At 44.1% G+C, this 12201-nt stretch overlaps 1 protein-coding gene across 2 annotated transcripts in view; it reads left to right on the forward strand.

Moving 5' to 3' along the window:
* USP47 (ubiquitin specific peptidase 47) overlaps window positions 1-12201 on the forward strand; it is a 99008-nt gene that overhangs the window by 69155 nt on the left and 17652 nt on the right. For both annotated transcript variants that reach the window (XM_056527981.1, XM_056527980.1), the window contains exons 20-22: window positions 1592-2351; window positions 9866-10041; window positions 11407-11487. In XM_056527981.1, coding sequence (XP_056383956.1) covers window positions 1592-2351; window positions 9866-10041; window positions 11407-11487 — 1017 coding nt within the window. The remainder of the gene's footprint in view (window positions 1-1591; window positions 2352-9865; window positions 10042-11406; window positions 11488-12201) is intronic.

Here is a 12201-nt window from a genome sequence, read left to right on the forward strand (position 1 = left end):
CACTTAGTGTGTTCTCTCCTGACCCTATCATGTGATCAGTACGGTCTCATATAGTCCATAGGACTGTTCTGCTCACATAGAAGCGTGCACTTAGTGCGTTCTCTCCTGACCCTATCATGTGATCAGTACGGTCTCATATAGTCTATAGGACTGTTCTGCTCACATAGAAGCGTGCACTTAGTGCGTTCTCTCCTGACCCTATCATGTGATCAGTACGGTCTCATATAGTCTATAGGACTGTTCTGCTCACATAGAAGCGTGCACTTAGTGCGTTCTCTCCTGACCCTATTATGTGATCAGTACGGTCTCATATAGTCTATAGGACTGTTCTGCTCACATAGGAGAAGCATGCCCGGGCTGAAAAAAAAAACTTAAAGGGGTACTCCCGTGGAAAACTTTATTTTTTATTTATTTATTTTTAATCGACTGGTGCCAGAAAGTTAAACAGATTTGTAAATGACTTCTATTAAAAAATCTTAATCCTTCCAGTACTTTTTGGGGGCTTTATACTACAGAGGAAATGCTTTACTTTTTAGATTTCTCTGATGTCATGACCACAGTGCTCTCTGCTGACCTCTGCTGTCCATTTTAGGAACTGTCCTGAGCAGCATGTTTGCTATGGGGATTTTCTCCTGCTCTGGACAGTTCCTAAAATGGACAGCAGAGGTCAGCAGAGAGCACTGTGGTCATGACATCAGAGAAATCTAAAAAATAAAGCCTTTCCTCTGTAGTGTATAGCCCCTAAAAAGTACTGGAAGGATTAAGATTTTTTAATATAAGTAATTTACAAATCTGTTTAATTTTCTGGCACCAGTTGATTAAAAAAAAAAAGTTTTCCACGGGAGTACCCCTTTAACCTCACCTTCCTGCGTTCCCCACGGAGCGCTGCTACAGCTGATCTGTCCTCCGGTCCCATCTTCTTCCTGTGCACGGATCATCACACGGCGCTCAGCGCCGTGTGATGATCCATGCACAGGAAGAAGACTGAGGAACGCAGGAAGGTGAGTGAAAGTTTTTTTTTTTGTTTCTGGGCACAATGGAGAAGGAATAGTCGGCACTAGAGTACTCCTTTAAAGGGGTACTCCAGTGGAAAACATTTTTTTCCAAAATCAACTTGTCAGGAAGTTAAACCGACTTGTAAATTACTTCTATTTAAAAAAAAAATCTTAATCCTTCCAGTACTTATCAGCTGCTGTATGCTCCACAGGAAGTTCTTTTCCTTTTTGAATTTCTTTTCTGTCTGTTCACAGTGCTCTCTGCTGACACCTCTGTCCATGTCAGGAACTGTCCAGAGTAGGAGCAAATCCCCATAGAAAAAACTTTCCTGCTCTGGACAGTTCCTGACATGGACAGAGGTGTCAGCAAAGAGCACTGTGGCCAGACAGAAAGGAAATTCAAAAAGAAAAGAACTTCCTGTGTATCATACAGCAGCTAAGTAGTACTGGAAGGGTAAAGATTTTTTAATAAAAGTAATTTACAAATCTGTTTAACTACCTGGCAACAGTTGATACCACCGGAGTACCCCTTTTAATAAAGGACTTTGCACAAACTACAAAAGATGGTTCTTATTCACAAGGCCTTTTCGTTGCAGGTGTTTGTAGAGAGCTCTGACTCCACCGACCACCAGCTGCAGTTTCCCGATTCGCACTTGTGGAAGCTTCTAGACCGTCACGCCAACACCATCAGACTGTACGTTTCGTTACCTGAACACGCGCCGGGGCCTCAAGCCAGCCGCTCCTCCTGCCCAAAGCCATGCGGGAACCCGGGGCACCAGGATGAGTTTTGCAGCGGCGGCAAATCCGTGGAAGCCATATTGGAGGAAAGCACCGAAAAACTGAAGTCCCTCTCTCTCCAGCAGCAGGAAGAGAGCGGGAACGGGGACAGCAGTAAGAGCACGGAGGGCAGCGACTTCGAAAACATTGACTCTCCGCTCAACGAGGCGGATTCCTCGGGCTCGGCCGACAACAGAGATCTGGAGAACCGGATTCTCCCGGCCGACCCCGAAAACAACTTCCCATCGGAAGAGCGGTCGGACTCTGATATTAATAATGACCGGAGCACCAGCTCGGTGGACAGCGACATCCTCAGCTCAAGCCATAGCAGTGACACTCTGTGCAATGCGGACAATGCCCCCATCCCCCTGGCCAACGGGCTCGACTCTCACAGTATCACCAGCAGCCGGAGGTCCAAAGCCAATGAAGGAAAGAAGGAAACCTGGGACACGGCCGAGGAGGATTCCGGGACCGACAGCGAATACGACGAGAGCGGGAAGAGCAGGGGGGACGCCCAGTACATGTATTTCAAAGCAGAGATGCATTCTGGGGAGGAAGGGACCGGGGAAGGACACAAATGTACGTTTTGGGGTCATTTAGTTTTATATCTTCATGTTTAGGGTGAATGGGGCCTATAGATATTTTGACTTTCAGGTACATGTGGCAAATACTCCTAGGCTGTGTCTCCAGCTGTTGCAAAACTACAACTCCCAGTATGCCCAGACAACAAAACACTTAGTACAGGAGCCCCATAGCTTTAGTGTAGGACTTTATTGGGCTTCCAGCCAGGCCTGAGACAAGCAGCAGAGTCCAAAGCAGTGTTTTCCAACCCGGGTGTCTCCAGCTGTTGCAAAACTACAACTCCCAGCATGCCCACACAGCCTTGGCCAGTTGCAGTTTTGCAACACCTGGAGGCACCTGGGTTGGAAAACACTTGGGGGGGGGGGGAGATTTATCATTGCTTTTAGAGCATTTTTTTGTCTGTTTTGGCGCAGTTCAGGCGCAAGCAGCATATTTAGCGACTTTTATGCGTCTTTTGATTTAGACAGTTTCACTCTTTTTGCCGACCCTTAGAACTCTTTCTTTTTGACCGTGCAGTGGTCACGTATTTATCATTTGCGACCTTTGTCAAAAATCGCTATTTTGTGCGCAAAGATACTTATTTAGGAGCAAAGCTCCACCCCCTACCAGTAGGCATGAGAATCACTTCTACCTTCCGCAATTTAACCTTTAACCCCTTGAGGACAGCAGCGTCCCACCCCCCTTCTATGACACAAGATCAGGAGCTGAGCGCGGGTCATAGTTGGGTGGTCCTGGCGCTATCTGCCACCAGGTCCCATCTCTAATGCCAGACATCACTGATCACGGTGATGCCCGGCTTTAACCCCTTAGACACCGCAATCAAATTTGATCGTAGCATCTAAAATGCAAGTAAAAATGTCCCGGCAGCTCTGAAATAATGTAAAAACACCTAAGCTGCCAAATCCAGGACCCGGGAAAGTGTCTACTTCCCTCCCTCACAAGCGTCTAGAAAAAGTGTATGTGGTAAACCCTCACTCCTGTCACCCCCTCTCCACTGATTGAATCATCCGGTCCTCCTTTATCACTCCTGTCACCCCCTCTCCACTGATTGAATCATCCGGCCCTCCTTTATCACTCCTGTCACCCCCTCTCCACTGATTGAATCATCCGGCCCTCCTTTATCACTCCTGTCACCCCCTCTCCCCTGATTGAATCATCCGGCCCTCCTTTATCACTCCTGTCACCCCCTCTCCCCTGATTGAATCATCCGGCCCTCCTTTATCTCTCCTGTCACCCCCTCTCCCCTGATTGAATCATCCGGCCCTCCTTTATCACTCCTGTCACCCCCTCTCCCCTGATTGAATCATCCGGCCCTCCTGTCACCCCCTTCTCCCCTGATTGAATGATCCGGCCCTCCTTTATTACTCCTGTAACCCCCCCGATTGAAGAATAGAACTCGCCTTTATCACTCCTTCTCCCCTGATTGAATGATCCGGCCCTCCTTTATCACTCCTGTCACCCCCTCTCCACTGATTGAATGATCCGGCCCTCCTTTATTACTCCTGTTACCCCCTCTCCACTGATTGAATGATCCGGCCCTCCTTTATCACTCCTGTCACCCCCTCTCCACTGATTGAATGATCCGGCCCTCCTTTATTACTCCTGTTACCCCCCCGATTGAAGAATAGAACTCACCTTTATCACCCCCTCTCCACTGATTGAATGATCCGGCCCTCCTTTACCACTCCTGTCACCCCCTCTCCCCTGATTGAAGGCTCCGGCCCTCCTTTACCACTCCTGTCACCCCACCACCTCTCCTGAGTTCTAGTTTTGCAGCAGCTGACAAAACACTGTTTAGAAAACACCGCCTTGAGTATAGTCATGTGACCTACCAAACTTCTGTCTATAGGCGTAAGGTAAAATTGCACAAATTAAGGCCCCATTTACACGACAGACACCGCACCGCTCATCTCTAGATCTGTATGTGCCGCTATACCAGTTCTGTTATATAGTTCTGGTGGGATATGGATAATAGAGCAGAGGCCTCATGTACCTAAATGGGAGCCACATAGCCATGTGCACTGCATCTACATGTGAGGTTTATTAAAGGGGTACTCCGGTGGAAAACACTATTTTTATTTTTTTAAATCTACTGGTGCCAGAAAGTTAAACAGATTTGAAAGTTACTTCTATTAAAATTTCTTAATCCTTCCAGTACTTATTAGCTGCTGAATACTACAGAGGAAATTCTTTTGTTTTTGGAACACAGTGTTCTCTGCTGACATCTCTGTCCATTTTAGAAACTGTCCAGAGCAGCATATGTCTGGACAATTCCTAAAATTGACAGAGATGTCAGCAGAGAGCTCTGCGTTCCAAAAAGAAAAGAATGTCCTCTGTAGTATTCAGCAGCTATTAAGTACTGGAAGGATTAAGAATTTTTAATAAAAGTAATTTACAAACCTGTTTATCTTTCTGGCCATATGGGACCTCTCTAATGACATCACTCATTTTACCACAAAATCTACAGGGAAACGAGATTTAAGAAAAGAAAAAAAAAAATTCCACCGGAGTACCCCTTTAAAGCTGGTGCCTCCAGCTCTCCCATAGAGAATGCATGAAGCAGTCAGGGCCCTGTTCTGGAGATAAGAGGGCCCGGTGGTCATACCCTCCGATCAGGCACTTATCTCCAGCAATGCTCCATAGGAATAAAAGTATGCAAATAAGCTCTCCTCCAGAAAGAAGAAACCTGACTCTCTTGTGCCACCTATAGGTATCTCCCTGTAACTCAATGGCTAATATCCTTAGTCAGGTGTCAAGTAACGTACGTGTTGGAATTATAGCAGAGGGGCCCCAACCATTTGAGCTACCGTCTTCTCAAGACTGTAGGGCAGTGTTTACCGACTAGTGTGCCTCTAGCTGTTGCAAAACTACAACTCCCAGCATGCCCACATGCTGTGTGAACAGAAATGAAAGAAACTGCAACAGCAAGGAAAGGGTTACACCAAGCACTGAAATGCTGCTTTTGACAATCTAGGGCAGTATTTCCCAACCAAGACACATCCAGCTGTTGTAAAACTACAACTCCCAGCATGCCCGGACAGCCAACGGAGTTGTAGTTTTGCAACAGCTGGAGGCACGCTAGTTGAGAAATCCTGCTGTAGGGGATTGATATTAACCGCTACACGACATTTGATGTACATCGTGTGTGTGGTCAGGGGCCATGGCGGAAGTGCAGGAGCTGAGCTCGTGTAGTTGCCGGTTGCTATCTGCAGCCGACACTCGCCATTAATGACCCACATCAGCGGTCACACTGACCGTGCCATTTAAAAAGGGGGTAAATGACTTAGATCAGTAGTGTTTGTGTCCTTTTAAATACTGCACTTTGTACAGGATCCCCCATAGCTTTATCCTACAACCTTATGGGGCTTCCAGCCAGGCCTAAGACAAAGTCAAACAGCAGAATCTAAAGCAGTGTTTCCTAAGCAGGGGGCCTCCAGCTGCTGCCAAACTACAACTCCCAGCATGCACGGACAGCCGTTGGCTGTCCGTGCATGCTGGTAGTTGTAGTTTTGCAACAACTTAAGGCGCCCAGGTTGGGAAACATACTATGATCTGGTATAGACCTTTAGCCTGGATACATGGAGGCGTACAGGTTCACTGACTGAAGGATCTGTCCCTCCTTTATCACTCCTGTCACCCCCCATCTCCCCCCTGATTGAAGAATCCAACCTCAGCTGCCAGGGGGGGTTCTGGGTGGGCAGGGGTGACCAATATTCAGGAGACACTTGTGGCACCCAGACCAGACAGAGGAGGCGCTAGAGAGCACGTTTTTCCCTTTTTAGAGGAGAGCTTATTTGCATACTCAATCTAACTAGTAATTTTATTGAGATACATCCTATCGCTGTGGTATCCAAACTGTGGGCCTCCAGCTGTTGCAAAGCCACAGCTCACAGCATGAAAGGGGTGGAAGGGTGAAAAGTTATGGGCCTTAAAGTGGTACTCCGGTGGAAAACATTTTTTTTTTTAGGTCTTAATAAATCAACTGGTGCCAGAAAGTTAAACAGATTTGTAAATTACTTCTATAAAAAAAATCTTAACCCTTCCGGTACTTTTTAGCAGCTGTATGCTCCAGAGGATATTCTGTTCTTTTTTACTTTCTTTTTTTGTCTTGTCCAAAGTGCTCTCTGCTGACACCTCTGTCCGTATCAGGAACTGTCCAGAGCAGCATAGGTTTGCTATGGGGATTTTCTCCTGCTCTGGACAGTTCCTCATACGGGCATCAGGTGTCAGCAGAGAGTACTGTGGACAAGACAAAAAAAGAGATTAAAAAAAAATGAATTTCCTCTGTAGCGTAAAGCTGCTAAAAAGTACTGGAAGGATTAAGATTTTTTAATAAAAGTAATTTACAAATCTGTTTAACTTTCTGGCACCGGAGTACCCCTTTAAAGGTCCAGCACCACTCCGACTGCGAGGGTCTCTTGTATGACCTCATATTAGAGGTGATCTGGGTGCATGGCCTCCAACCTGTGGCTCTCCAGCTGTTGCAAATCTACAACTCCCAGCATGTCCTGACTGCCTTCGGCTGTCACAGTATGCTGGGAGTTGTAGTTTTGCAACAGCTGAAGAGCTTACTGATGTCACGTTTTGCTGGGAGTTGTAGTTTTGCAGCTGTTTGAGAGCCTGCTGAAGTCAGGGAATGCTGGGATTTGTAGTATTGTGACAGCTGGAGAGAGTTTAGTTGTAAGGGCATGCTGGGAGCTGTAGTTTTTCAACAGCTGGAGAGCCTACAAATGTCAGGGCATGCTGGGATTTGTAGTATTGACAGCTGGAGGTGAACAGTTTGGAAACCACTGTCCTATCTTATTCTCCAGCAACATTTTACGTTGGACAAAATGTGCATGCTTTTTCCCTCATGCACGTTCTGTTTTTTTGCTTTTTTAATTAATTTGTCAGTCTTCTGAAAAATGTGCATTTTTAACCTCTTAAAGGGGTACTCCTCTGGAAAATATTTTGTTACATCAACTGGTGCCAGAAAGTTAAACAGATTTGTAAATCACTTCTATTAAAAAATCTTAATCCTTCCAGTACTTATCAGCTGCTGTATGATCCACAGGAAGTTCTTTTCTTTTTGAATTTCCTTTCTGCCTGACCACAGTGCTCTCTGCTGACACCTCTGTCCAGAGTAGGAGAAAATCCCCATAGAAAACCTCTCCTGCTCTGGACAGTTCCTGACATGGACAGAGGTGTCGGCAGAGAGCACTGTGGTCAGACAGAAAGGAAATTGAAAAAGAAAAGAACTTCCTGTGGAGAATACAGCAGCTGAGAAGTACTGGAAGGATTAAGATTTTTTTAATAGAAGTAATTTACAAATCTGTGTAACTTTCTGGCATCAGTTGATTTAAAGAAAAATGTTTTCCAGCGGAGTACCCCTTTTAAGCACGCCAGGGTTTTTTAAATTTTTTTTTTGCACTTGCGTTTTTTCCTTCTCGCCTTCTAATAGTTCTAACGCTTTCAGTATTCCACCTTCAGACCATATGAGGCCTCTCTAATGACATCACTCATTTTACCACAAAATCTACAGGGAAACAAAAAAAATAATTAGTGATTTAAAATGGAAAAAAATAAATAAATCCATATAGTAAATTTTGGAGGCTTCCTGCGTTGTACGGTAAAAATATGTTACCTCTATTCTGTTGGTCCATACGAGGCGACACAATTTATATAGGTTTTATTTCACCACTTTTTAAAAAATTACTTTTATATTTTTTTGTGCGAAAATGAGTGCTTTAAATTGTCCTCTTCTGACCCCTGTAACGCCGTATATATTCTTCCATAGATCAGGCTCATTTTTTGCGCAGTCATATTTTTATTATTATTTTTTTTTTGTCACTTTTTTTATTAGTTTTTTTTCTGATGAAGTGACCAAAAATACGACATTGACCGTGCGGTTTCTCTTAATGTTAATTTAACTTATTTTAATACTCTGAACATTTACGCACATGGCGATATTACATATGTTTGTTTTTGTTTACATAATTGTAATTTTTTTTTTAAATAAAAAAAAATTGAAAAAAGGGGTGATTTAACACCTTAAAGGGGTACTCCGCTGCTCAGCGTTTGGAACAAACTGTTCCGAATGCTGGAGCCGGCACCGGGAGCTTGTCACATAGTCCCTCCACTTTTTGACGTCACGCCCCACCCCCTTCAATGCAAGTCTATGGGAGGAGGCGTGACAGCAGTCACGCCCCCTCCCATAGACTTGCATTGAGGGGGCGGGGCATGATGTCACAAGCTCCCGGCTCCAGCGTTTGTTTGAAATGCTGAGCAGCGGAAGCGGAGTACCCCTTTAAAGGGGGTATCCCAGAAAAAACTTTTTTCATATATACCAACTGGCTCCAGAAAGTTAAACAGATTTGTAAATTACTTCCATTAAAAAATCTTAATCCTTTCAGTACTTATGAGCTTCTGAAGTTAAGGTTGTTCTTTTCTGTCTAAGTGCTGAACTCATAAGTACTGAAAGGATTAAGATTTTTTAATAGAAGTAATTTACAAATCTGTTTAACTTTCTGGAGCCAGTTGATATATATAAAAAAAAAGTTTTTTCCTGGATAACCCCTTTAAGGACGCAGGGCGTACATGTATGCATCATAAAAGGGTGGTCCTAGTGGCTATCTGCCACTGGGACCCGTGGCTAATGCTGGACATCACCGATCGCAGTGATGTCTGGTGTTAACACCTTAGATGCCGCAATCATATTGTGGCGTCTAAAAAAAAAAAAAAATTTAAAAAAGTACCGGCAGCTCAGCGGAGCTGATCGGGACCGCAGCAGTAAAACCGCAATGTCCCAATCAGCCGAGAGGATGGTGGGCGGGCCCTTATCTGCCTGCTCACCATCCAATCATTGCTGTGGAGCCATTGCAGGCTTGAGCCGCAGAGCACCAATAACGCTGATCAATGCTATGTTATGGTATTGATCAGTGTATGCAATCTGAAGATTACATGTAATAGTCTCCTATGGGGACTAAAAAATTGTGTTTTTAAAATAAAATAAAAAGTTAAGTGTGAATCAACCCCTTCCCTAATAAAAGTTTGAATCACCCCCCTTTTCCCATTTAAAAAGTAAACAAAAGGAAACATATATATGGTATCGCCACATGAGTTGATGTCCGAACTATAAAAATATAATCTTAATTAAACTGCAGGGTCAATGGCGTACACATAAAAATAAATTACCAAAATCCCAAATTTTGGATTTCTGGTCACTTTTGTATACCTTAAATTTTTTTTTTAAAAGCGATCAAAAATTCCTATCAAAACAAAAATGGTACCGATAAAAATTTCAGATCACAATGCAAAAAAATTACGAAAAAAATAAGAAAGTTATAGGGGTCGGAAGAGGACAATTTGAAATGTAACCTGGAGACAGACAGGGAGTGGTTTTTGAAAGAAATTAGCTGTTTTTTAATTCCTAGATAACCTCCTGACCTGGTGTTTATATTTGCGCACGCGTTATGGGAATTCTTTGGCGACCGCATCCTCTTCTGCTGCTGATCCAGTTCTCTCTCCTACAGGTTTATTGGTGAATGTAGATAAAAGAATCACCCTCTCTGCTTTCAAGCAGCAGCTGGAGCCCTTTGTGGGGGTCCCGTCCTCCCAGTTTAAAGTCTTCCGCGTCTACGCCAGCAACCAGGAGTTCGAAAGCGTCCGGCTGAACGAAACCCTCTCCTCCTTCTCTGATGACAACAAGGTATTTAATGACGACGTAGTGTACCTGTCACTTTAAGAAACTATATCTGTTCACGCCCACTCAGCATGATTGACAGCCTGTGTCACCGCTCTTCTTTCTAAGATGTCGTGGGCCGTGCCCAGGCTGTCAATCACGCAGGCTAGACTACAAGAGGATGGCTTCCCTGCCCTGGGGACTACTTACCGACTGGCAGGGACACCTGTCAAATTTCATATCGTCACCATCTCTGTTTAGCAGGAAGGTCTCCCAGGTGTCATGTAATGCAAAATCTGATGTCAGATTCCCTTTAAAGCCTCCGGCTACCGTGTTAACTGATAACCGCTCCACAGCTGCTTTGCAGGGGTGCCTATCGGAGGGCTGACTGGGTGGGCACCTGTCAGGCAGCCTCGTAAGTGCTGCAACCGCTATAGAACGCGGCATGTGATTGCTGCTGTTAGTTATTAGCAGAGGGTGTCAGCTGCAGCTAGCAACCTGCACCCGTCATGAATGAAGCCAGCTAAGCCCCCTGACCTATCCTGTTAATTTGTGTGGGGCAGGCAGGTAGGGATTAGATCAGTGTTTCCCAACAAGTGTGCCTCCAGCTGTTTCAAAACTACAATTTCCTGCATGCCCGGACAGCCAACGGCTGTCCGGGCATGCTAGAAGTTGTAGTTTTGAAAACCTGGCCACTGGTGAGGGGGAGATGTTTGGTGTTTACCTATAAAAAAAAATAAAATGCATCTCTCTATATACAATGCACCTTAGGGTGATGTTTTATTACTATGGACATCACTGCAGACTGCAGGAAAAAAAAAAACATTTTTTTTTAAATATATTTATTTTGAAGTAGTACTTTAAAAAAGTTACTTAATTAATGTAATTAATATATTTTGATTAAAAAATATTTTTCTAAATGGCTGAAAAAAGTTAACTAAAAAAGCGGCCACTAGGGGTCTCACTCTGTAATATATGCATCCAACCCCTGTTGCCCAGTCAGATCCAACTTCATAACAGGTTAAAAAACTAAATAAATAAATAAATAAATATATATATATATATATATATATATATATATATATAAAAAAAAATAATAAATAAAAAGTTGAATTTGATTGACAGGGGGGCAGGGTTACCTCCCTGCTCTGCTCAGATAAGATATCTAAGGGTGGAGTTCCCCTTTAAACAGATCTAATCAAAGCTACACTTTAATATGCTTTAACGTAAGCTCCATATAAAGTGTTTCTGTCTTCACGTGGCCGCCATGATGTCGTGTGTATGTGCAGCACCACAGCCACTGGTTCAGTGATGTGGTTACCTGTATACTGGGAGTGCTCTCTATATTGCAGGACTTCTGTATAACCCGCATCTTGTATCTTATCACTTTAGATCACTATCCGGCTCGGCAGGGCCCTGAAGAAAGGAGAGTACAGGGTTAAAGTGTTCCAGCTCCTGCTGAACGAGACTGAGGTATGAGGCCAGGAATTGACGTACCTTTCACTTTAAAAAAAAGTCACATTTTCATCCGCAAGGGTCTGAGTGCTCAGACCCCGACTGACCGCTAGAACGAGCCGGGAGAAGAGTGTGCTAAGCGCGCTCTTCTCCCGTCTCGTTCTAGCGATCAGTCAAGGTCTGAGCACTCAGACACCCGACCAATCACATGTTTCTAGAAACCACTTAATCTTCATAAAAAACTTAATCCAGCAGCACAGAGTATTTCAGGAGAAGAGTAAAAAGAGTTACACAGTATAATGAACAGGTCTTACAGGAGGTCACATAAGCAGACCCCCAAATGTAAAAATACATTGTAGACCCCCGAGTCTCCCAGCAGTACAGAGTATTACAGTATATAGACTAAAATACATTGTAGACCCCCGAGTCTCCCAGCAGTACAGAGTATTACAGTATATATAGACTAAGATACATTGTAGACCCCCGAGTCTCCCGGCAGTACAGAGTATTACAGTATATATAGACTAAGATACATTGTAGACCCCCGAGTCTCCCAGCAGTACAGAGTATTACAGTATATATAGACTAAGATACATTGTAGACCCCCGAGTCTCCCAGCAGTACAGAGTATTACAGTATATATAGACTATAAGATACATTGTAGACCCCCGAGTCTCCCAGCAGTACAGAGTATTACAGTATATATAGACTAAGATACATTGTAGACCCCCG

Source organism: Hyla sarda, chromosome 6 (assembly GCF_029499605.1).
Source record: "Hyla sarda isolate aHylSar1 chromosome 6, aHylSar1.hap1, whole genome shotgun sequence".
Taxonomy (NCBI): Eukaryota; Metazoa; Chordata; class Amphibia; order Anura; family Hylidae; genus Hyla; species Hyla sarda.